This window comes from Scyliorhinus canicula, chromosome 21 (genome assembly GCF_902713615.1).
Source record: "Scyliorhinus canicula chromosome 21, sScyCan1.1, whole genome shotgun sequence".
In the NCBI taxonomy this organism is placed as follows: domain Eukaryota; kingdom Metazoa; phylum Chordata; class Chondrichthyes; order Carcharhiniformes; family Scyliorhinidae; genus Scyliorhinus; species Scyliorhinus canicula.
The window spans coordinates 53,251,900-53,279,284 of record NC_052166.1 but is presented as its reverse complement, the minus strand read 5'-3'; the positions used below and the strand labels follow the sequence as shown (position 1 = coordinate 53,279,284).

Below are 27,385 nucleotides of genomic sequence, written 5' to 3'. Positions count from 1 at the left end.
TGAATTTCATCTCCAAACTTTGGATTGTGATGTTAAAACTGAGAGTGTTGGAGATACTCAAAGTCTGGCAGCATCTATTGAGAGAGAAACAGAGTTAATCGGTTGATTTTCCAGTGGGTCTGGGAACTGCAATATCAGGAACATGTGTGGATCCGATCCCGATGGCATGAGAGCATTTCCATCTGTGTTGTCTTAGGCAGAAGGTCAATTAACTGCCCACCTCCACGACCCTGTTAAATTAGGAAAGGTGGGTGGGAAGCACAGGTAGGAGGACCAATTGCAGCTCCTGAGACTTTGGGCAGCCAGATGCACCATCTGAGAGAGGTGGTGCTGCTGATGCAAGTGGGTCTTGTGAGGGTGCCTCCAAGATGGAGGTGCATTCTAAAGACTTCTAAAATTGTTGAAAATGAGTCTGGCCATTTTGTAGAGAGGACGTCCCTCCACAGGATGACCTGCAGCTGTGGCATGTTGATTTCCACAGCCCCAGGAAGGGATCCAATATAGAGACATAATCGAAGATCCAATTGGTGTCGCCAATTGGCTATTAAATGGGCACTTATATGCCCAAATAAAAGAGGACATCAATTTATTGACTTTAACAACGAAGGACTTGGGGAGAAAAATGGGGAGACACTGAAAAAGAAATAAAAATCTCACGAGCACTTTCATTTTGATAGTCTGGAACCTACCCGCCAAGGATAGAAGGAGATTATCCCACCTCTGCAAGTCTGTTTTGATACTGTCCACCAGAGTGGTGTCATTTAATTTATGAAGTGAGGCCCAGTTGTGGGCCACCCGGACCCCCAGATAATGAAAGCTAGTCTTGGCAGGGCAGAAAGATAACGTCCCCAACTGGGCTCTCCTCCCAAGGAGCTGACCGGAAACATTAATTCTTGCCCAAGTTCAACTTGTAACCAGAAAAGAAGCCACAGAAACAAAGTTTCATGGATTCCATCTTGCTAATAGTTCTTTCAATGTTCTGTGGTCAGTTAAAGTTTCAGAATGTTAGTCCCAATCCAAACCTGGTCAGGAACATTTCTATTGACTCAGTATTTGCACATTATCACCAGAGAGATTAAGTCTATAATGCCACATGTGCACAATTAGGCACTGGCTATCAGTTGTCAGTGTGCTGCCTGGCTATCAGCCAATTCCTCATTTAACCATGCTGTGGCCTAACGTTATCACCTGCTGTCATTCCCCTGATGTCAGAGGTGTGTGGATGACACAATTATTCATGAGGACTTTATTCAGCTATGTGTGTGCCAAGGTTCATAGTGAATGCAGTTTCAGGAGTGCGAGACTGTAGATGGACACTGTCTTCCTAACAATCAAAATCCAGAAGCTACCCTAACTATCGGGAAGAAGTAGTGATCGGCACATTCAATCGTAAACGTCCTTGGTAATTTATCAATTTCAGCTACCATGCAGCTGGACGAGGCAAGTAAAGATGTAAAACGCAGAATAGCCTTGACTGCAAGAGGGATTTGAGTGTAGGATTTAAGAAGTATGTGTGATTTTGGCTCAAGCTTATGCCAGACCTCCCATTGACAGCTTTTGACCTGCCAGCCTCCTTATCAAGGCAGTCAGTAGACCTCAGGTAAAAGGGTAGCACACAAATTGATTTGGAACTCATTGCGTGATAGGGCTTTTAATGAATTAGGAGGGAGAATGTAGTCCTGTGTACAGGACCATCCTAAGGACTGTCATCCATACCTAGTTCTCTCGGGCTTCTGCAGGTTTCATGCAAGAAACATTTATACCTTGGGCTGGCGAGTCCAAAATCATCACGTTCTTGCACTAATGCTAGGTCCACCTAGGAAAGAGACTTTTAAGGATTTTGACAATTGCAGGATCCTTTTTTTTAATAAATGTTTTTTATTGGGTTTTTGAACAAAGTATATTTACCGTTATGTACACAGGATAAGAAACATATATATATATACACACATATATAGAAGAGAAGGGCACACCCAAACATACCAAAGGAAAGAAAATAGTAAATAGTATAAAAAAAAATACAATAAAAAATAAAATAGAATAACTGGTATCCTTAATGGTTGCACCTCAGCAAGTGAGATACTCTTAGTAGGGATACTACAAAGAAAGCTCGAAACTTCATGACATGATAAAGATGTCAAGGATTCTGGGCTTATGATACGTGAGTGGTGGTCGGGGAGACAGGAGCACAATCATACCTTTTGAGTCTTAAAAATGGCGCCTTGCCCACATGATGGTGGCCTGGATGAGCAGATTCTTCGGGCTGGAGGACAAGTGTGCTAGATGTGCCAGATGGCCAGCTAACCATGTACACATGTTTTGGCCGTGCCCTTAACTCAGTGGCTATTGGCAGGGATTCGCAGATGTCATGTCCCGGATATTGAAAACTGGGGTGGTAATGAGCCCGGAGGTGGCAATCTTTGGGGTTTCGGAGGACCTGGGAGTCCAGGAAGAGAGAGAGGCCAACATTCTGGCCTTTGCTTCCCTGGTAGCCCAGCAACGAATACTTTTAGCATGGAGGGACTCAAAGCCCCCGAGGGCTGAGGTATGGCTATCGGACACGCTGAGCTTCCTTGTCCTAGAGAAAGTCAAGTTCGCCTTGGTTCGCTACTAGGGTTCGCCCAAAGGTGGCAGCCACTTATTGACTTCTTTGCAGAGGAGTAAGCGGCGCGGGGGGGGGGGGGGGGGGGGGGGGGGGGGGGGGGGGGGCAAGAGTAGAATAGAGTAGGGGGATATTGAGGCAGGTCCGTGCGTGAACAGAACCGTGGTTTGCACTATGTTTAATTTGCAATTTGTGTCTTGACTTCTTTTTTTTTGTACCGTACAATGTCACTTTTTCTATATGCCTAAAAGACCTCAATAAAATTGTTTGTTAAAAAAAAATGCGCCTTGATGTCTGAAGAGGTCTTGCTCTGTGTCTTTAGTTCCCCACATCAAAAAAAAATTCTGTGCGGTATTTTTCAGTGAGAAACTCCCCAAACTCCAAAAAATTACTTAAGTGTGGGTGAATATCGATCTGGACCGCGCCCAAACCCCCAATTGGAATCACCTTGCAAAACCCGCCCGAAATGCCACTTGGGGCGCGATCTTCACAAATGAGAACAAAGTCCTTGAGCGAGTGTGTTTATCCACGTGTTTCCCAGCGTTCGCAGTGCCAAGAAACACATGGATATTCAACACGACTCGCTTTGAATAAGGGGCCTGAATGGGGAACGTGCAGCCGAGGCCGCACATAGACCTGTTTTTTACAGTGGGGAGTTCCGCCGAGCAGAGCTCCCCATTGTAGCGAGAAAAGAACCCCGACCTCTCCCCCACCCAACCCAAAAGCAACTTAGGAGGGTCCCCGGCCCAATTGCACGCGCGCAGAAAATGCCAAATTGGCACCTTGACAGTGTCAATCTGGCACTGTCACCTGGGCACCATGGTAGTGCCAGGTTAGAACCCAGGTGGCACTGCCAGGGTGCAAGTGACAGGGTACTCAGGTGGCCCCAGCAGTGCCGGGTCAGCACTCTACCCAAAGGGCATGCAGCTAGCAGCCTCCGATCCCCATGGAGACCCCCACGAGTGTTGTTCCGCCTGGTTGCCGTTTGTGGGGACCAGTAGCAAACGGCGCTTGCCCGAGGTCCTCGTGGCTAAGGGATTGAATCCCAAATTCTGAGGTACTTTGGGAATCTGCACATTAGAGTAAGTCCTCGCTCTAAAATGCAGTTTTGCCACAAAGTGATCCCATCTATTGTGGACGGGATACCCCTTGCAATGATTGAGTTGAATCACTCGAGGTGTTTCAAGCCGGGTAGGTCCCAGAAGCGGAGTCTCCCGGCTTTCACTGGCCATGTTGCCCGTGAAATGCTTTTCCGGCGTAGCGTGGCTGGAGGATCGCTCCTTAATCATTTTTTGGGAGAATCGTGCCAATTAATTCTGTTTCTCTCTGCAGGGATGCTCCAGGCCTGCTGGGTTTTTCCAGCATTTTCTGTTTTTATATCAGGTTTCCAGCATCTGCAGAATTTTGCTTTTATTTGAATTAATGCTTTTGGATTATTAGGAAGGCAAAGGCCGAAGCGTCGGCCTCTCTTCCCCCCCCCCCCCCCCACTGGACCCCCGGATCTTCCAACATCCCAAATATTTCCACCTCTGGACTCTGAGTCACCCTCTCTTCCAGAACCTCTGAGATGACATCTGAAAATCCCTACCAGAATCACCTTGGACACGCCCAAAACATATGTACATGGTTCGCAGGACTTCCCCACAGCGCTCACACCTGTCCTCCACCTCCTCAAAACCCTACTCATCCGGCCACAATCATGTGGACCACCTTGAACTGGATCAGGCTAAGCCTGGCACGCGACGAGGATGCATTGACTCTCCTCAGGGCCTTCTCCCATAACCCGACTTGCAACTCTCCTCCCAGCTCTTCCTCGCACTTCCTCTTCACCTCCGCAATTGGGACCCCATCCCACTCTATCAGTTTCTTGTACATATCCGAGACCTTTCCCTCCCCAACCCTTGTTTTAGACATCACCTTATCCTGTCGTTCCCTTAGTGGGAGGCGAGGAAAGCCTGGGACCTGCCTCATGACAAAATCCCATAACTGCAGGTACCGGAACCCGTTCCCACCCGGCAACTCAAACTCCTCCAGGCTCAGGAGACCCTCCTCAATGAAGAGGTCCCCAACTCACTCAATCCCTATCCGCTGCCACCTCCTGAAGCCCCCGTCAGCCCTCGGAGCGAACCGGTGGTTATCACAGATCGGTGACCACACCGCTGCCCTCTCCAGTCTCATGTGCTGCTTCCATTGCCCCACACACTCACTACTCCATTAAGATAATCATAATGCTTCTATGGGCACGATTCTCCCAAAGAATGCCGGCTGTACATGACTTCCCACTTTCTACCAGTGCAAGAAACTTTCCTTAATTCCTGAATTCTGTTTTCTGTGTTTTTAGCTATCTTTCAATCCATTCTGCTGACTTCATAAATTACATTTGCTGTGAACTCTATTCCTTTTTCTATGGAAATTTAATTTATGGATACTAATGCCTTCTGTGTCTCCTCCTGAGTTTCTTTTAAGTATTCACTGATATTTATCCGAACTCAAGACTTTGTTTTTCTCAAGTTTGTATAGCAGCTTCCTTTCTTAACTGTTACAATATTTCTTTTCATATCTTCGATTGTTGTGGTTTCCTTTTTGGTCCCTCTTCTGTGAAAACTGATGCACAAAATTCAGCATTCATGGCAATCTCACATTTAGCTCATCCCATAGAGGTTCTATTCCTATCTTAATTCTCTATGTTACTTATGTGCCTATAACTTACCATATATTTTTAAATTAATTTGCACGTCTCATTGTCTTTTAAATTTATTTCCTAAACTCATCCTATCCTTTATTGTTTGTGCTTTGCCTATGTGCCTTGATCTTCCCTTTAAATATTACGCGTTATTGTTTAACTTCTTTGTCAGTAATTTTCTCCAATTTACATTCCTTAGCTCCCTCCTCATTCCTTCATCGTAAATTTATTTTTCAAATTATTAAGGTATTTTGTTATTACTTCTTATTGCCTTTGCTAATCCCTGTATCTTTGTGCTCTGATTTTTGCTGTCACCCCTTTTACTTATTTTAAATGATATTGGATCCACTGAAGTCCCCCTCCCACTTTTGTTAGTTTAAGCAAGATTAAATATTTGCATTTATGTAACACATCTTTCATGATAACAGAACATTCTGAAATGCTTTACAGCTAGTTGAGAACTAGCTGTGATTGTAGTCACTGGTGTTGTAGGAATTGTCCTTGTTATTGTCCTGTCAGTCCTGTTTGTACTTCCTGTAAGGACATTGGTCTCCATCAAATTCAGGTGCAACCCATCCCAGCAGCAGAAGACTCATGCCAGTGCCCCATGAACTAAAAGCCTTGCTTCCTACGCTAGCCTTTCGACTACGCACTGATTTTCTAGACCTATTCCTCTTTATGTTCATAGGTTTCACTTTAATCTGGAGATTACAACCCTTCAGGACCTTTATATTTTAGTCAATGAGTCCTCATACTGTGTAAGCAGGACAATCACCCTGTTCTTTCTTATGTTGACGATTGCAAAATAGACCATGGCAATTGGTTCTTCACCACCCCCTTCCAAATTCCATCTAGCCATTTTAAAATCTCCCTTACTCTGCACCAGGTAGGCAATGCACCCTCCCTGACTCTCAAACACAAATAGTGTTGTTTATTCATTTTACCCTGAAATCAGTTCACACTTCACACGTCTTATGGTTAGCGGTGTTTATTAGATAATTCATCGAGTTCCTGAACATCTGTGGATAACATAAATAAGACAAAAAGAGCATTGTGACTTTGAATTAAATTGGCAAATTAAATAGCCAATACTAAGATTTAAATTTGAATTCACAATCGCTACTTTTTACAAGTAATTCCATAGCAGTTCAATGTTAATTTAAGTTACTGAACACTGGATAAAATACTGAGTTCTGAAAATATAATATTCTGTTCAAAATTTCGCTATTCTGCTGAAGGTAGTTTAAATGTTTTATTATATTGTGGAGGAGGAAAGAAGCAGGATTAATATACAATGCGCTTTTCTAGGCCTCCCACAGTATCACAGCTGGCTATCTTCAGCCTATTCGATTTATTCCACATGATACCAAGAAATGGCTGAAGGCACTGGATACAGCAAAGAATGTGGGCCCTAACAAATCCCAGCAATATTTCTGAAGACTTGTACTCCAGAAATGGCTCGCCCTAGCCAGGTTGTTCAGTACATCTACAATACTGGCATCCACACGGATATGTGGAAAGTTGTCTATGTATGTCCTGTCCACAATAGGCAGGACAACTCCAATCAAACCAAATACTGGCCCATCAGTCTGCTCTCGGTCATCAGCAAAGTGATGGAAGGTGTGTTCAACAGTCCTGTCAATAGCATTTAACACAATAATAACCTGCTCACTGATACTTTGTTTGGGTTCTGCCAGGGCCACTCGGCTCCTGACCTTATTGTAGCCTCAGTCCTAACCTGAACAGAAGAGCTGAATTCAAATGAGGAGTTGAAGTGAATGCACTTGGTATCACAGCTGCATTTGACCAAGTGTAGCATCAAGGATACTGAACTAAACTGAAGTCAATCGGGTTCAGCGGAAAACTCTCCATTGGTTAAGTCCTACCTAGCACAAAGAAAAGATGTTTGTGAAATTACTGCAGGACTTCCTCAGGATTGTGTCCTCGACCCAACCATTTTCAACTGCTTCATCAATGACCTTCCTGCCATCATCAAGTCAGATTCTCACTTATGCTTGCACACTGTTGAGTACCATTCGCAATGACTGCGACAGTGAAGCAGTCTGTGATTTTATGAAACAAGACCTGGATGACATTCGAACCTGGGCTGACAAGTGGTGAGTGACATTATCTGCCATAAAAGTGCAAGATAATGACCATCTCCAACAAAAGAGAATCTAATCATCGTTAGATGGCCATATAAATACTGTGGCTCCAAGAGCAGGTAAGAGGCTGGGAATTCTGTGGCACGTAACTCACCTCCTGACTCCTCCAACGCCTGCCCACCATCCCCAAGGCATAAGTCAGGAGTGTGATGGAATATTCTCCACGTGCCTGGATGATTGCAGCTCCAACAACACTTAAAGCTTGACACAATACAGGACAAAGGAGTCGAATCTATCACGTTAACATTCTCCACTGCCAGCGCAGTGACAGCAGTATGTAGCAGGATGCATTGTATCAACTCAGCAAAGCTTTTCCGATAGCACCTTCCAAACCCGTGACCTCTGACATCTAGAAGGATAAGGCCAGCAGATGCATGGGAACACCACCACCTTCAGGTTCCCCTCCATGCCACACATCATCCTGACTTGGAATTATATCTTTCATTATCACTGGGTGAAAATCTTGGATTCCCTCCCTAATGGCATCATGGGTGTACTTACAACAGATGGGCTGCAGCGGTTCAAGCGGCTCACTACCACCTTCTCAAGGGCAGTTAGTATGAGCAACAAATGCTGGCTTTGCCAGCGAAGCTCACATCCATGACAGAATAACAAATACTACATGTACTGCATTACCAGTACCACACCAATCTAAGTTATTATTGGTGCACAAAGCCTTCTTGCTATGTTCCCAGTATGATGAATGTAGGAATTTCTTATATATTGTATTATATTTATCTGGTGCAGTAATGGTTTTAAAAGCCTGGGTTAGGGTATGTATGTACCTGCTGCAGTAATGTTTTAAAAAATCTTGGTTTAAAAGACAGGCAGGCACTGTGGCTACAGACGGTGCTATTAAGATGTCATAAAAGTGAGTTATTTCAAACCATGCATATGTTTAAAAGGAGAGGCTAATGCTTTTTTGTTATGATTACTGGGTAGTAAATACTTAGAGACATTGTGTTTAAAATTTAAGTAATGAGGTCATGGGATTTGAGTGGCATATAGATTATGTAGTAATGGGAGGGACCAGATCTGTGGCAGTCAGTTTTGGGGTCAGTTCTGCCAGAGATTGTGAGCTGAACAGTAGCTTTTGTCAAATGCAGTGAGGTTAAGCAATAGTCTGACACAGGTGGAAGGATTTCTCTCTTCAAGTAGTCTTTCCACGAAATCTCTATACTGCAAGTATCTGTTTGTTCATTAAAGTTATTTAGAATGTTATCCTGATGGGCTTTGCTTAATTGGAGAAAAAGGTATAAGTTAGTAGTAAAACAGAGTTTCCATCTATTGTTAAGAATTGTTCAACTGTTTATGATGAAAAAAATGAAATGAAAATCACTTATTGTCACAAGTTGGCTTCAAATGAACTTACTGTGAAAATCCCCTAGTCGCCACATTCCGGCACCTGTTCGGGGAGGCTGGTATGGGAATTGAACCCGCGCTGCTGGCCTGCTTTGGTCTGCTTTAAAAGACTGATTTAGTTGTGTGCCGAACCAGCCCCTTGAGATTTTTTTAAGATGTTAAGATAGTTTAATACTGTGGTAATAATAAAGTTTGTTTTAATATACCATATCCCTGTTTGCGTGTGGAATCACTCCTGGAGTGAAGTATTCTTTTCATCACAGTTTTACAAATTAAAGAAAATTGTTGGGGTCTCGTCTGGTTTCCTATTATAAATTGGGGTCTGGTCCAGGATTGTAATACCAGAGATATTTGCTAATATAAATATACCTTTCTGAAATCTTTGTACCAACAACAACGCTATATAATTAGCAAAATCACATAACTAACAAGTAAAGAAAAACATGGTGTGGGGGAGAAAACAATATTTAAACTTTTAAACTTCGAACCTCACAAGAACAGCTTACATGAATCTCTTAACACTATTTCCCATTAAACAGCATAGAAAACGAACATACAGCTCTCAACTCCACTTAAGCAGGCAGGCAAAAATGATACTTGCATTTACAAAATATTCGCTGTGGCAGCTTTTCATGAACTCTCCGGTGCTTTGCAAATCCTTCTCTCTCGCTGTCTCTCTCTCTCTCACACCCCTCCCCCCCCCCCCCCCCCCCCCCAAATAGGATTCTTTTGTCTCCCTAAGCTCCACCCAGCCACTTAAAAATGGTTCTCTCCAGGCATGCCAAACTGAAACTCATCATCGCTATCTGGGCATTTGATTGTCCACTCCTGTTTGCTAAAAAGAACTAGGTTGTGCTATGAATATACAATTAACCTCACATTTATGGACAAAAGCAGCCATCAGCCTCTGTAATGGGCTAATGGCTGGTCAGGTCAGAGTGTCCCGGAGGACAATGGATCTGGAGTGAATTGCCATGGATGAATAGGAGTATCCTTTTTATTCCCATTAACAAGTTTAAATCTGAATGGGACAATGTAACTCAGGCCAGGTGTTGGCTTATACCTCTAACTCAGTGAGAGCAGTTTCACTCTCAGTCTGTTAACCCCTAAATTGACCACTGCATTTTCGATCCTATTTCCGGATCCAATTTCCTAACATCCCACTCTTGTAACACCATCATCACATCGTATGGCCAATGTGCATTTAAGTTGTTTACACCCGCATGTAATTGGATAATCTTTTTCCAGTTCAATGAAATGAAAGGCAACTAAATTTGGTCAAACATTGCAACTAGACACTGACTTTACTGCATTCAAATTAATCAGCCTGTTTGTGTCATGTTTTAAAATTTGTACCTGTGGTTTAAATCGTTATTGTACTCTTAATTTCATGGACAATTTAGCATTTTATCTATTGTTTACTGAGGCTTAAAAACCCTTATACTTAGACACAGATCATGATCGCATCAGAAATAGGGCTAAATCTTCAGTTTTAGAGGGGGGGGGATCACGTTTTGCATTCTGAAGCTGAACTCAATTTTAAAAATTGACAGGATGAAGCCATTTAGTTTAAGATCACTCTCGCCTCATACTTTCAAGGGGAACTCTGGATAATATGTTGCCAGTCCAGAGGAACATATTTTTACTCTTTGCCTTGTTATGAGAAACTTATGGAACATTATGTGAACAGTTTTCGTACAGGAGGGAGACTGCGCGTAAAAAGCAGCAGAATTCGTCTCTCAACCAAATTGTTCACACCTGAACAGTTACTAAATGTAACCACAGTGTTTCGACAAATGCAGGAAAGTTTCACAGGTGCTGAACTGGGAGCAGGCCTGTGTTATTTTCTCTCTCTCGCACACAAGACAGATGCAGTTATTCTGAGAGTTAATAGTCGCTAAGGCAACCAAGGCAGAGGGAGTGTGCAGCGAGCGGCGCGTTGCCGCTTCCCACTGTTGCCAGCTGTGGGATGTGCTGATGTGCAGCGACGCTGACGATGTGCGCGGCTCGCAGCAGAGGCTGTGCTGGCCAGACGCAGACTTTCACTCGGACGGAAGTGCCTCAACAGTCTCTCCTCTTGTCATTTGCCAACAGGGGTTCCTGAGCCGTCGACTGAAAGGCTCCATCAAAAGGACAAAGAGCCAGCCCAAGCTCGACAGAAACAGCAGTTTCCGGCACATCTTACCTGGATTTAGGAGCGTGGAGAATGAAAGGTAGAGAGCGTCTCTGATGTTTTTTTTTCTTTCCACCGTGGTCTTTCACTGCCCGATATCTTTGCATTAACAAATGTCTTCTTTGTAGCGGACGTGTTGCCTAATTACTGGCTTCCTAAGCGATGGTGTAATCATTTTACAGAGGGCTGCCGAGGGTTCAACTCAAATATTAATACAGCCGAATTGAAAGGATCTTTTTCAGCTTAATTGTTCCCACATTTATTTCCTGTGAAACGAGCCATGCCTGTATTGTGGTTATTGGTTCCCCTGAGATGTGTGCATCTTTTCTGGATTTTGGAAGCAATCAATTATTTAAAGAAGTAGCTAATTTTTTTTAAAAATTGTTCTGCAGTCTGACATTTTGCAGGAGAATAAATGAAACAAGCTGCCAGGCTATTGTTCTCTTTCAACACATACGTACATGCTTTGTTTTTTGAATATCTACGTTTGACAATTGCAGTTGGGGTTGGGTGGTGTAAAATGCAGAGTGTTCGTTAATCTGCTCTGTCTGTACCTTGACTGTGAGATACTGTGGAAAGAGGTTACTGTGGGACAAGGATATCTGAATGTGAACCGCTTATCATCCGACATTTCCCCCCGGAAAATACAGGTATCTGTGCAGAGGTGAGGAAGAGTTGCTCAGCCTGGCTGTCACTTGTCCGTGCGATTGCCTTTTTTCTGGTGTTGAATCTGGCCGTGTCTTCAGTCTTCTATATTCATATATCTGTAGCGATGAGGAAATTATTCTCTCTCTCCCCCCCCCCCCCCCCCGTCGTAATGAATAGTAAGGTACCGACCACATGAGCGGGGCATTTATTATTCAGCCATGTCGACGGTCCATAGTGTGGGTCACAGTAATTGATCTACTGCTGTGCCTCCTCACGCGGCCGGGACCACACGTTCTACTCTCGCCCAGCCATTCTGTCAGTTTTGCAATTCGCTTTTAGAAGTAGTGATAATCAGACATCTGTTTCCTTCAAATATAATTCCACACCAAGGAATTCAGCATATTTCTTATTAACCAAGGGGCATAGTGGAAGCAGAATTATGGATAATAAACCATTGACATACATTTACCATATTGAATTGGGGTGGGGTAATTGAAATATTTAAATTTGATGTCTATGTCTACTGCTTGCAATGAATATTCTATAGCCATTTACAAAGAGTGTTGTGGTATAAATAACCAATAAATGTTGCTGGTTACCCAATTATTTCTCTTCTCATTTTATTCATTGAGATAACCCACTAGGATTGGTCATGGAGGCAATATTTGTGTCAGTTGTTCAATAGTAGTAAATTGATAATGAGTGTAGCACAAACTCATGTAAATCATGTATAAGTGAAATTGAATCTAATTAGCTCCAGTCCAGTCTACACATGCTCTGTCTGTTAAAATGACAAAAGGAAAAAAGATTGCTGCACTGGCCTTTTGAACGACACTTTGAATCCATTCTGAATTTGGTGACAGATGTTCTCTATTAATTTAGCTGCAATTATTGTTTACCATGAAGAGGATTTTGGCCCCATGCCTTTTCCATAAACTTAAACTACAATTTAATAAACCAATGAAATGTGTGAGTCTGGCATCAGTGCTAAAGCAATAATGCTTCCTCTTAATGCATGTCATTTGTTACATGTCAGATTTTTCAAACTTGTTTAAAATTGAGTGTACATGATCCGATTCTAATCATTTGACAATGAATGCTGGTCGCATACTGTTTTGGTTGGATTTACAAAAGATTGGGAATCCAAAAGGGAAACAAGGCAATGAAAGTTGTGGAGTAAAGTAAGCCTTTTTGCATATCACACTGACTGCTGACATTCCGAATGTACTATTCCAAACACATTCATACACAAATATTGCATTCATTTGTTTTCATTATCCTCTCCCAATCCCCTTCCTCACATGACATCGCTCGGCACTAAAATGCTTCTTTTGTTGAATTTCAAGCTTAGATAGATCAGTGGCGATTCAGATGGAGCCTTCCATAACTTTTCCAAGTGTTTAACCTTGAGGGTTCCAAAAAGATGAAATCCAACAAGGTTGCTTTTAAAGAAAGTGATGCATTTTTTTTCTCCTTTGCTTTCCTCTCCTTCAGTAAAGACTTGCTAGGATTAGGACCTGTACATGTTCATCAACCCTGGTACCACCTGAGTGACCATTATTCTTGCCTAAACAGTGAACTAATAACTAACTAAAGGCTTTTGACTGTACTTTATAGAAAGGGTTATTGTGTAGCAAGCGGGCACAGGAACCAGGGCTGATTTACTTTTCTCCCTTCACCCGAGAGACTGAAGCCAGTTGAAGCGCCTTTTGCCATCTCAACTGAGATAAGCTAACTGACCATGGGCCAGGTATAATAAACCCAAGCCTCCTGGTCTGTATGGTTTGGATACACACTTTTATTAACATTAGTTACTCGGATCAGTGAACCTTCTAAAACTATAACTAATTTTATTTTAGTGCTGAACATTTTTAATAGTTAACTGAGTTAATTACCAGCTTCTGCCATCACAGCAGTGAACCCACTTAAATGTCGATTTTTCAGAATCCTGATTCTTTCATTATTTACTGAATGTTAACTATTCAGATTAAATGCACACTTTTGTATGAGACCCGTCCTGTTAAGTTTATACATTTCCAAGACATCTCATAGGTCCTTCGCTCACTTCAGTGTACAGATTATTGCTTCACCAACTCCATTGTCTCAAGCAGACACAATATTTCACATTTTTTGGCACAAAGCAATCGGAGTTTATTGCTGCAGACACGTTTACCCAAAGTGTTGATAAGGCAGATTGACAGCACACTGTAAGCTCAATCAGTCACGGTATATCTGGACAATTGCTGAGGATAAGTGGTTATTGATACAGTTTCAAATATAGAGCATGTTAAATCCAAGGATGCATAGGTCAACAAAAAAAAATCTACTGACTCTTTCAAGCTACAATTGCTCATGTTGTTTTCAAACTTGTAACTTTACATCTGATATACACTTGCTTCTGGTTTTTGTTTCCTTTTTATCTAAAGGGCTAAATGTGTTCAGACTTGATGATCTAGTTTCATATGACTCACATTGCGGTCCATCCTTTTGTCTGCTGTCACTGATGCTCTTTAATGGAGCACTTCAGTCAGGAGGCAGAGAAAGACGCTGACCTGACAGCTGTCTTAAATGAACTTAGCACTGACTTGCTTTACTTTAAGAGGTTTTATGGAAAGTCAGTTTTACGATACTTTGCCTGATCTTTTATTTGAGAAAAGTAAGGAAAATCAAACCTGCAGAATAACAGGTCAGCTGAATTTAATGAAAGAAAAATGTTGAATATAGTATATAGTGTGCAGCATAAAAAGAACAAGCCTCACTATGCAGTTTTGGATGTCATAAGAATCCTGATGTTTTACAATCTTTATATGCTTTTACTTAGATTCTATAACTATATTATGCAGCAATGAATACCAGCAGATGCTTCATCACAGCTACGGTGTAGCATTTGACCATGCTGTTTCTATGGCTGCCGGTGCTTATCCATCTCCAGTCAGAAAGTGCTCATAAACATCTTCAAGTTTCTTTGATGAGTAAAGTACTATGGCTGCTAACTGAAGATGGATTCAATCTCCCTTTGTTTTTGGAATTTTTGCATACAGTAAGTTAAGACTCTTACATTAGTATGGTTTTTATTTTGTTTACAGTTTTCACAATCCATCTAGCTGTGGTCTTGCATTTCTAATATAATTCTAATTTCTGCTATTGGTGCAAGACTTAATTCTCTCATAGAGCAATCAGAAAAATATTACGTCATTACTGTGCTATGAAAAAACAGACGTTGATTGTTTTCAGTGCTGGAGAGAAATTAAACTGGTTCTGTTCACATGTTCTGTCAATCATAATTTAATGAGCTGCCTCAGAACCAAAACATTTGTTATGCTGACGTAAAATTGGAAGCATGAATTGGATGTTCCTGATTTAATCCTAGGACGGAGAAAGTTTATCAATGAGTTTACTGTGTAAAACCACATATGATTGGAACATACACAACAAGGACAGTGCGCGAAATGAAGCAGCATTATATGTTAGACGAGAAGTAAGATAAAATTGATTGATCACTGAATAAATGAACACAAACACCCTGTTAATTTTTATGCTGTACTTATTGTATTTTCCAATATGCGATTGGTACAATTTTGTGATTCTTAGTTTATGATTTTTGTGTTGTCTTTAACTAGAATTTAAAAAAAACATAATGGGTGGGTAAGAGCTTCATATATCTATTTAAACTGAAAAGCACTCCGCACTATCCTTCAAACATGGACTGTATGTGAGCAAAGCATTTTAAATTAAATAATGCCAAGGTGAAGTACCAGTGCCTGGTTGGAAGCTAATAGTGGTGAGAGCAGTTTGAGGTGATGAATTCTGAGCATCACACATAAGCATATCACACATTATACATTATTTATTTAAGGTTCTTTTTCCTATAACAAATGGATAGTGGTGCTGCAGTTGATCGTAACTATCAGCCTGTTTTAGTCTGCTCCCCCTCCAGCAACTGATTTCTACCCAATTCCTCATGAAAGCAGATAGTTTATCAAATCTAATTGCGATAATATTAGTTATAGCCCATGTGGTGAATGTAATATAGATGTATATATGTTAATTCACACTGTCTTTGTAAGCGCAGTAGCGCTATCCTACCACTAGGGGGAGTAGCGCTGGGAGCACTCAGGAACTTGTACTGGGCTCCACCCTTGGCTCCGCCCATGACTCCTCCCCCAGTGCAGCTGTATAAATACCCGTGTCCAGAGTCAGCCTGAGTTCACTACGAGTTCATCGACAGGTAACAGGCTGGCTCTGAAGTAAATCGATTAAAGCCTAGATTCACATCGGAAACTCGTGTCTGGTGAATTGATGGTTCCATCAATTTAATCGACTTAAGAACAGTAAAGATCGATTATGGAATCGGCCCTCAAGCTTAGACGCCTGGAACTCGACCCGCAGGATGCAGAGGCTAAAGACATCTTCTCCCACTGGATGCGGTGCTTCAAGGCCTACCTGGCCGAAGCAAGCACAGCCGAAACTACAGAGGATCAGAAGCTAAGTCTACTGCACGCGAGGGTGAGCCACAGAATCTCTACGCAACTAAACTCGGCCAGTTCATGTACTGCGGCGCTAGCGTTTCTCGAACAAATGTATGTAAGGCCCATTAAGGAAGTTTACGCTCGCCATGTGTTCACGACTCGCCGTCAGCGGCCTAGGGAATCACTCGCCGAATTCCTAAGAGAACTTAATAATTTGTCCAATGACTGTAATTACCAAGCGGTTACCGCGGCTGAACACAGGGAATTGGCAGTACGCAATGTTTTTGTAGCGGGCCTCAGGTCTAACTATGTGCGCCAACGACTGCTGGAAAAGGGGGCCCAAGACTTAGAAACAACTGTGGAAGCTGCTACCACGATGGAGGTCTCCTTCCGCAGCCTTAACTCATTCCCTGCGGACCCCGCGACCCAATCATGGGCCCCCGACCAGCGACTCCCCCAGGACTGTGCTACGCGGCCGCCCAGCCACCATGCTGCCCCAGCCAGCCACCATGCTGCCCCAGCCAGCCACTATGCTGCTCCAGTCAGCCACTATGCCGCTCCAGCCTGCCATTTCTGCGGCCAGAATCAGCACCCGCGGCAGCACTGCCCGACCCGCAACGCGACCTGCAGCAGCTGCGGGCGAAAAGGGCATTACGCAAGAGTGTGCCACGCAAAAAGGGCCCCAGTTTCCAACTCCCCAACAACTCGCAGTAATCGCTCCCCTCATTCGCAGCCCCGCATGGCCCGAAATGCTGCGGCCTATGCCCCGACTCCGCCCCCTCCAGCCACGTGCGATCCATGGGGGCTGCCATCTTGGAAAACCTCCACCACATGGCCGGCCACGTGCGACTCATGGGGGCCGCCATCTTGGACGCCATCTTCCTCGCCGCCCGCCACATGCGACTCATGGGGGCCGCCATCTTGGACGCCATCTTCCTCGCCGCCCGCCACGTGCGATCCATGGGCCCGATCGGCATCTCCGCACTCGGACAACTCAGCGGAGGATTTCGAATTAGACTATGAACTCAGAGGGCAGTCATCACGGGGCCACTCCAGCACAGCTGATCGAGCCGCCGACTCCCCGCAACTCAGCGCGGTCATCCTGGACCAATCACGACCAAAGAATCTACGAAACTCGATGGCAGAGGTCCATATCAACGGGTACAAAACGCCATGCCTCTTCGACTCCAGGAGCACTGAGAGCTTCATACATCCAGACCTGGTAAGACACTGTTCGCTCGCTTCGGGCTCCCACTCGGTCCAGATCCAGGGGCGCACCGCCGCGACACTCACAATCCGAGGCGCTAGTTACTCAAAATTCAAACTCTACATTTTGCCCGAACTCTGCGCGCCACTCTTATTAGGCCTAGACTTCCAATGTAACCTCAAGAGCCTCACCCTCAGCTTCGGAGGGCCCCTGCCCCCGCTCACGATCTGCAGCCTCGCAACGCTGCAAATTCCCCCCCCCCTCCTCTCTTTGCCAATCTCACTAAGGACTGTAAACCCATAGCCACTCGTAGCAGGCGGTATAGCCTGCAGGATAGAGTATTTGTCAGAGCAGACGTCCGAAGGCTACTCAGTGAGGGGGTTATAGAGGCCAGCAATAGTCCGGTGGTGGTCGTTAAGACAGGGGAAAAATTCCGTATGGTGGTCGACTACAGTCAGACCATAAATAGATTTACGCTCCTTGACGCGTATCCCCTCCCCAGGATTGCAGACATGGTAAACCAGATCTCCCAGTACTGGCTCTTTTCCACGGTGGATCTGAAGTCTGCATACCACCAGCTCCCAATCCGCCCGGAGGACCGCCACTACACGGCATTCGAGGCCGATGGCCGCCTCTTCCATTTCCTCCGGGTCCCTTTCGGCATCACTAATGGGGTCTCGGTGTTCCAAGGAACAATGGACCGAATGGTGGACCAGTACGGGCTGCGGGCCATGTTTCCGTACTTGGACAATGTCACCATCTGCGGCTATGACCAGCAGGACCACGATGCCAATCTCCACCGTTTTCTCCAGACGGCACAGAAACTGAATCTCACGTACAACAAGGAGAAATGCGTTTTCCGCACATCCAGACTAGCCATCCTCGGCTATGTCGTGGAAAACGGAGTCCTGGGCCCCGACCCGGACCGTATGCACCCCCTCTTAGAACTCCCTCCCCCTCATTGTCCCAAGGCCCTCAAACGGTGCTTGGGATTTTTTTCCTACTATGCCCAGTGGGTCCCTCAATATGCGGACAAAGCCCGCCAACTCTTTGGGACCACATGATTTCCCCTGTCAGTCGAGGCACGCCAGGCCTTCGACGGCATCAAGGAGGACATCGCCAAAGCGGCCATGCGGGCGGTGGATGAATCCACCCCATTTCAGGTAGAGAGCGACGCCTCAGAGGTAGCTCTTGCAGCCACGTTACATCAGGCAGAGAGACCAGTTGCATTTTTCTCCCGTACCCTCTCCGCTTCAGAACTCCGACACTCTTCAGTCGAGAAAGAAGCACAAGCCATTGTGGAGGCTATCCGTCACTGGAGGCACTACCTTGCAGGTAGGAGGTTCATCCTCATCACCGTCCAAAGATCGGTTGCCTTCATGTTCAACAACTCGCAAAGGGGCAAAATAAAAAACGATAAAATTCTGAGGTGGAGGATCGAACTCTCCACCTACAAGTACGATATCAAATATCGACCCGGGAAGCTCAATGAGCCTCCGGATGCCCTATCCCGCGGGACATGCACCAGCTCGCAGATCAACCGATTAAAAGTCATCCACAATGGCCTCTGCCACCCGGGGGTCACCCGGCTCGCCCACTACATCAGGGCCCGAAACCTGCCTTTCTCCAACGAGGAGGTAAAAGCGGTCACCAGGGACTGCCCGATCTGTGCGGAGTGCAAACCGCACTTCTATAGACCAGACAGGGCCCACCCGGTCAAGGCTTCTAGGCCCTTTGAACGCCTCGTGATTGATTTCAAAGGGCCACTCCCCTGAACTAATAAGAACGTTTACTTCTTAAACGTCGTAGACGAGTTCTCCCGTTTCCCATTTGCTATCCCGTGCCCCGACATGACCTCCCACACAGTCATTAGGACCCTGCATAGCATCTTCACACTGTTTGGTTTCCCCAGCTACGTACGCAGCGACCGGGGTTCGTCTTTCATGAGCGACGAGCTGCGTCAATACCTGCTCGAAAAGGGCATTGCCTCGAGCAGGACTACCAGCGCCAACCCCAGGGGGAACGGGCAGGTGGAAAGGGAGAACGTGACGGTCTGGAAGACCGTCCTACTGACCCTCCGGTCTAGAAAGCTCCAAGTCTCCCAGTGGCAGGAAGTCCTCCCAGACGCACTCCACGCTATTAGGTCCCTTTTGTGTACGGCAACCAACCAGACCCCTCACGAGAGGCTCTTCATTTTTTCCAGGAGCACTACCACGGGGGTCTCACTTTCGGCATGGCTGAGGACACTGGGCCCCGTACTCCTGAGGAAACACGTCAGGGCGCACAAAACCGACCCCCTTATTGAGAAGGTGTGCCTGCTCCACTGCAACCCCCAGTACGCATTCGTCGAGTTCCCTGACGGCCGTCAGGACATGGTATCCCTCCGGGATCTGGCACCCCCTCTACCCCCACAGAAGGACCTCTCACCCTACAACCCATGCTGCCGCCCCCTTGCGCTCCTGAGCCCACAAGCTCGCTCCACCAGTTCCGCGCCCCCACGCCGGCCAGTCCCCAGTCGAACCAGGAGAGTATGAAGCTCGGATACAACCCACCCTGGAGTCCCCCATCGTACCCCAGCACACTACACCCATCCAGCCACCGCAAGAGGCTGCAACCCCGGTGCTCCACAGATCTCAGCGGACAATTCGACCGCCGGACAGACTGACTTTATAGACTAGACCACCACCCCCGCCGGACTTGATTTTTTTGCAGGGGGTGAATGTGGTGAATGTGATATAGATGTATATATGTTAATTCACACTCTTTGTAAGCGCAGTAGCGCTATCCTACCACTAGGGGGAGTAGCGCTGGGAGCACTCAGGAACATGTACTGGGCTCCACCCTTGGCTCCGTCCACGACTCCTCCCCCTAGTGCAGCTGTATAAATACCCGTGTCCAGAGTCCGCCTGAGTTCACTACGAGTTCATCGATAGGTAACAGGCTGGCTCTGAAGTAAGTCGGTTAAAGCCTAGATTCACATCGGAAACACGTGTCTGGTGAATTAATGGTTCCATCAGCCCACCTTCCGTGTCTGTCAGGATCTTTTTTAATATATCGATGGTTAATGTCCCGTTTGGTCTTTGCTCAGTCATGGAAGCTGCCTGTCATGCTCATCCTCATGCTTGGAGCCGTTTATTCCACATTTTGCCCTTTGCTTGTGCTTGGAATGGCCATTGGGTTAGGCCTTCCCATATTTTGGTTTAAATTATTTCAAGGTTCTTAAAAAATATATATATTCGTTGAATCTCTTGCATAAAGATATTGGAGACTTTTTTTACTATATAGCCCTTTTTTACTATATTGGAAATCTTTAAAAAAAAAAATTAATTCTCAAGTGTATCAATGACTTCTACACTGTTCAGCTAATTCCAGAGGAAAATAAAGAATTACTTTTGTACAACTACAGCTTCATTCTTGTAGGTTGGCTTTCCTTATTCACCCTGCAGCTGGTTGGATAGGGGTGCAAGGTCAAATGCATTGAATTCAGTGGGAGAAATTGATTTGTTGCTAATTAAGCTGGGGAAATATTTTCCCAGTCTGTTAGATCTTAAAGCTAATCTGCCAGTAATGACAATAAGGCAAAATAGACATTGACCCTAATTCTATTTATTCTGAAATGGGGAGACACGTATAATCTAGGTGGAATTTTGTACATTTCCTTGATTTATTTAGCTTTTTCTCAAAATAGCATTTTTCTGCCTCTTCTGTAGAAAGCTTGCCACTTGCCAGCAAAGCTGGTAAAGCCATCCTGGAATTAATGCTTTTGAAAATTGTACATGTTGTCATATAACTTGGGAGCTCCTGCTTAATTTCACATACTTGAACTTTATTGTTTTGTCTCTGCCGAACTCTCCTCACAGCCGGGGATGAGGATGGGATAACTCAATTACTGATACAGTCAATGCTGCTGCTTCAGCATGTTGAAAAGGGGTTTGTCTGCCTCAATGCTGCAGTACGGATTTTGCTTTTGCTTTTTTTCTTTCCTTTGAAAATGAATCTGAACAAAAGTTTTAATTTTAGCTTCAGTTTCCCAGGTAAAAATTGTGTGACCTGGTGTGCAGCTTGCTGATTTTGAATGTAGTATAAGCTTTTTTTTTTAGATTTGTAGCCACTTGTGGGAATGAGATTGATATTTGTCATATTAAATTTCATTATGTATTTTAATTGTTTGATGCAAAACCTGTTTAATCTTACAAGCAAATCTTCATAAAGCACAGCTTACACATTGCTGATAGCATCCTCTCGAGTTCCTTTATTATTTTTTGAGTAAATCATGTCCCACAAATATTTTTGCCACTATAACAAGACATTATAATAGGGAATTTTCCGCCAGAAGCAATGGTTTGGCGTTGTGTAAACTTGATGAACCAGGAGCTTCCACATTTCAGGCATTTATCTCTGCGATCCCTGATGTGGTCAACCAAAATCAACTTATCTCAGACAACAGCCATACAGAGATACAGGACAGGCTCTGAATCTTTAGAAGTGTATTATTTCGACATATGTTTACTTTTCAGTCTATAAATATAAGTCCAAGCCACGCAGTCATGCTTTCTCCTTTTAATTATGCATGAAAATTAATCAACATTCATATGTAATACAGAATAAAAGACTTCACTTAATGCTTCTAAGAAAAATCAGAACAGTGAACACAAACTCTCAACTCAACCTCGTTCGAGAATAATTCATCACATCAACCTGTTCAATTCATGCTTCATCCTGTGAGCTTGTTCTCTTCTGGCTTTCTAATAATTGCTGTTATTCACACGCACCTCTATTGATGAATAGGATTGAGAAATGATTAACCGACCAGAAGCAAAAAGGATTTACAGACAGAACAAAAATCAGGTTACCGACAAGCCAGTGCTCATGTCACCTCATGATTCAAAGTTCATCAACAAAAACTACCTTTGAATTCCAAAAGCAGATCACAGTCTGCCATTTGAGGGTCTACAATCTAATTTAGAAATAGGTAAATCCTGTATCCTATGATATATTTTCATTTTTGCCATTAAAAGATAGAACTTGAATATATAGTACCTATTATCATGTTCGAAGGATGTCCTATGGTGCTTTCAAATCAATTAGTTATTTTTGGACATGCATTCAGATAGACATGCTTAACTGTTTTACATTAAAGAGAGCCAAACTATGGATACAAACTAACGGGGAAAATGGAGAGTGTCAGGTAAGGAATTGAGAGGTTAAACTGCTTTTTATTCTTAAAATCTCCAGCTCTTCACCTCTACCACCAAAATCTTAGACCACTTCATCTATGGTCTGAGGCTCAACTTCTCTTGACGTCTTCTTGATGGCTTCCATGGCTCGAAGATAGATAAGAAAGAAAAAATTAGCATTTTATATAGCATCTGTCATGACCTCAGTACATGCCAGAGTGATATACAGCTGAGGAAGTACTTTCAAAGTATATTCCTAGTGGAAGGAAATGTGGCAATTTGTAGCAACAAAGGTCTCACAAACAGTAGTGAAATAAATGACCCTTAAATTGTTTGAGATGTTGCTGGACAGGGGAGTGCACCGCGTTCACCTTAAATAGTGCCACAGCACCTCTTAGATCCACCTGCAGGAGGAGACAGAACCTCAGTGTCTCATACGGAAGATGGCATTTTCTAACAGTCTCGAACTGCACTGGCTTTGCGCCTTAATGTCAGCCTAGGTTGTATGTTCAAGTCCTGCAGCATGCCTTGAACCTAGGACCTTCTGATTCAGCGATGACAGTGCTACTACTGAGTGAAGACTACCACGATTCAACCAGCTACAAATTGCAACTCAGTGAAAATGCTGCTGCCCATATCCTTACCTAATTTCGCATCATTCCATTTAAAAGTATGCTCTTGGCTTTCAAACCCCCTCATTGCTTTTTTTCCACCGTTCAATATTCATCTCTCTCTGGCTTGCATTTTTACATTATTACATCTGGTGCTCCATTCCATGGTTGATAGTCATTTTCAAAGCCATTACACTCTTGCCCCATGGGTTTGCTTGCCCAATTACATGCCATTTTCCACGTGTTAGCAAATCTCCACTCTGTCTCTGGCCCTTTATTTGTTACTTATTTTTCTTCTATTTTGTCCTCTTGCTTGATGTCCATTGAGTTGTCCTCAATATAAAATCACATTGAGATGTATTCTGTATGCTAATTGTCTGGGGACATGGGTTCAGATCCCAGCTGGAGGAACTAAAATTCAATTATTGAAATTGAAAACTAGTCTCAGGTAGATTGTTAAAAATCCACCTGTTTTGCTAATGAACAGGCAACGAGAAGGAAATCTGCCATCCTTGCCTGTCGGACCGACATGTGAATTCAAATCCACAGTAATGTGGTTGACTCTTTAGTGCTCTGTATAATGGCCTAGCAAATTGCGCAATATATGGAAAGTGTACAAATAAGTTGAAATTATGATGGGATATGGTAGTGCAACAAATAACATGCCCCAACATGTGTGAAACAGCAATTACTAAAATCTGCACAACAGATATCCTGGAGGATTCACATTAAAAATGCAATTAGAATACATGTGCCTGGAGGAGCCCCCCCCCCCCCCCCCCCCCCCCCTTTCACGGTCCCCCTCTAAAATCTCAGGCTTCCCTCTTGTAATAAGTCCACGGAGGCAGAAGTCCCTTCACCTGAATTCATTTTATTTACAAAACGAACAACCAGGTGCATTCATCTTGCTGTCTACAGTGCAGAGGATCTGACACTCCCCGTTAGATAAAGAGAAAGGGGTTCCCTGACAGGGCCACTAATCAGGGGAATTGTATTGTAATTGGCCAATCTCAAAGGCCTGGCGAAAGTCATTACACCACCACCACCCCAAAGTCCGAGGAGCTCCCGTGGTCTTCGTGACTCACGGGTCTCCTGCTTCGCTACTGCGCCGGGTCCGGCTCCTCCACTTCGGCGTCCGACGTTGGGGAGGGGGGGTTTAACGGCTAGGCGCCCATCTTTTCCGATGTGAGCGCTAGAGGGGCGGTTCTCCCCCTTCCTCCAGCGGCAGGGGGACAGCTGCACCATGATGTCCATATCCGGGTCCGATGTCCTCACTAGTGGTGGGTGTGAATAGTTTGTCGGGAAGGACTCTCCATGGTTCTTGGTATGCTGGTCTGAGTCAGCTCCGGGGGAGGAAACGAATCTGAGGCCCGCACCTGGTCCAGGTGATTTTTTACTATGTGTTGTCCCACACGTATCTCATACGACACAGGTCCTGTTCTGGCCTTGACCGTTCCTACTACCCATGTGGGGTTATTGGCATATTTTCTGACCCATACCTTTTCACCTGCGTTGAACCGAGTGTTGTCATGGCCGTCTGGGCCTCTTGGTGTCATTCTACTCTTCCGCCTAAATTTGAGAATAGTAGACTAAGTCTAGTTCAGAGTCGCCTGCCCATGATTAGCTCCGCCGGTGCTATTCCCGTTGTGGCGTTGTCCTATAGTCGAATAGTATGGTCTGGACGGCTCTCTCTGCCAACCCATTTGATGCTGGGTGGTATGGTGCTGTCCTTATGTGCTGAATACCGTTTGACTTCATGAATTTTGTGAACTCCTGGCTGGTGAAAACCAATCCATTATCTGAAACTTACACCTCCTGGATACCATGTGTTGCAAACGAGGTGCAAAGTTTTTTGATGGTTGCTGTTATGTTTGCCGAGTTCATTTTGTAGACATCCAGCCATTTGGAATGGGGGTCTATGATCACAAAAAACACTGAACCCATAAACGGGCCTGAAAAGTCAACATGAAGTCGCGACCATGGTCTGCCTGGCCATTCCCATGGGTACAGCAGTGCTACCGGAGGCACCTTCTGCCCTTGTTGGCATTCTTGGCACCGACCTATCAATGCCGCTATGTCTCTATCCAGGTCCGGCCACCAAACATAGCTCCTGGCCAGCATCTTCATTTTTGAGACTCCAAGGTGCCATGATGTAGTTTAGCCAGAATGGCTCAACGGCCTTGTGAAATTCCGCCTGGACCGGTCTTTCTATCCCCCCCCCCCCCGTTAGCACCATGAGTTTTATTTTTGATAAAATGGGTCCCTGTGTGTCCACAAACTAATGTTTTGTGTGGCCACTGGAAGGGTATCCAGAAAATATAGTCACCATTTTTTCTTCTATTCTGGGTACCAATGAACATAGAACATAGAAAAATACAGCACAGAACAGGCCCTTCAGCCCACGATGTTGTGCCGAACTTTTGTCCTAGATTAATCATAGATTATCATAGAATTTTGGAAACTAAGGGCAATTTATCATGGCCAATCCACCCAACCTGCACATCTTTGGACTGTGGGAGGAAACCGGAGCACCCGGAGGAAACCCACGCACACACGGGGAGGATGTGCAGATTCCATACAGACCGTGACCCAAGCCGGAATCGAACCTGGGACCCTGGAACTGTGAAGCAATTGTGCTAACCACAATGCTACCGTGCTGCCCATAATGGTGGGGTGTCCGTTTATTGCAGCCTGCTTAGTGCATCGGTGTTTGCCACCTGGGTTCCCAGCCGATGCTCCAGCTGATATTGGTATGCTGTCAGTAGTAAGGCCCAGCGTTGGATCCCGGCTGAAGCTATTGATGGCACCGCTTTGTCTTCTTTCAGCAAGCCCAGCAACAGCTTGTGGTCTGATAATAGTGAATTTCCGCCCATACAAGTACCTGTGAAATTTCTTCACTGCGAAGATCACAGTCGGCCCTTCTTTTTCAATTTGTGTGTACTTGCACTCTGCCGCTGCTAACGTACTGGAAGCAAACGCGATAGGCCATTCCTGTCCATTTTGCCCTCTGTGTGCCAGAACTGCCCCAACGCCATATGGAGATGCGTCGCAAGTGAGCACCAACTCTTTCCTGGGGTCATGGTGTGCCAAGACGTTTTCTGAGGAGAACTTTTGTTTTATCTTCTTGAAAATGGTCGTCTGAGCGAATTCCTGTGCCCTGTCTTGGCGGACGGACCACTCCCAGGCTTGCTCCTTTTTTTGTAATTGGTGTAGGGGGTCCAGAATGGAAGCCCTGTTCTGTATGAACTTTCCGTAGTATGTCACCAGTTCTAAAAAAAAATCTTACCTCCTGGATTGTAGTTGGGGCCGGGGCATCTTTAATCGCCCTCATCCGATCCTCCAAGGATGTAGCCCTGACTTGTCAATCTTGTACCCTAGTTAAGTTACTTGAGGTGCTAGAAAAACAAATTTCTCCCTCCTTAGGTGCATGCCTGCTGCTGAAAACCTCTTAAGTACTTCCTCCAGGTTTTGCAGATGTTCTGCCTTTGTTTTTCCCGTAATGAGGACGTCGTCCAAGTAAATGGCGACCTGTGGTAGCCCTTGTAATATATTCTCCATTGTCCTCTGGAATATCGTACAGGCTGACGATATCCTGAAGGGTAATATTGTATGCAGAAAAAGGCCCTTCGGGGTGTTTATCGTCGAGAATTTTTTGCGACTTTTTGTCCAGCTTCAGCTGTAGATATGCGAGGCTCATATCCAGCTTTGAGAATAGGAGTCCTCCAGCCAGCTTTGCATACAAATCCTCAATCCGGGGAATTCGGTGTTTGTCCAGTTGTGAGTAACGATTAATCGTTAGTTTTAAATCTCCACAATGGCGGACTGAGCCGTCCGGCTTAAGGATAGTCACCATGGGTGCCGCCCATTCTGCAAACTGGACCGGTTTTATTATTCCTTCTCACTCCAATCTTTTAATTTCCCTATCAACTTTCTGCATCAACGTGAAGGGTACTGGTCGGGCCTTGTAGAATTTTGGGACTGCCTCTGGATCTAAGTGTAATGTCGCCTTTGCTCACTTTATTGTTCCGAGCCCTTCTTGGAAAACCTCTGGGTATTTGCACAGGAGTTCGCTCAGGCGGCCATTTTCCAGCTGGAAAATGTTTACCCAATCCAGCTGGATCTCTTTTAGCCAGTTTCGTCCAAATAAGCTTGGCCCCACACCTTTCACTACCATTAAAGGCAGCCTAACCAGTTGCTCTCCATAAGCCACAGGTACATGTGTTGTGCCCAACACTCTCAGTGGTTCCCCTGTGTATGTCCTCAGTTTTGCCGAGGTCCTGATTAGGGA

The 27,385-nt window shown here is 44.8% G+C and overlaps 1 protein-coding gene across 8 annotated transcripts in view; it reads left to right on the top strand.

Moving 5' to 3' along the window:
- LOC119955411 (disabled homolog 2-interacting protein-like) overlaps positions 1–27,385 on the top strand; it is a 1,014,916-nt gene that overhangs the window by 709,020 nt on the left and 278,511 nt on the right. For 7 of the 8 annotated variants that reach the window (XM_038781503.1, XM_038781505.1, XM_038781502.1 and 4 more), the window contains one exon: positions 10,907–11,025. In XM_038781503.1, coding sequence (XP_038637431.1) covers positions 10,907–11,025 — 119 coding nt within the window. Of the gene's footprint in view, positions 1–10,842; positions 11,026–14,454; positions 14,674–27,385 lie in introns of those variants that run through there. The other variant, XM_038781513.1, reaches the window with a different exon arrangement.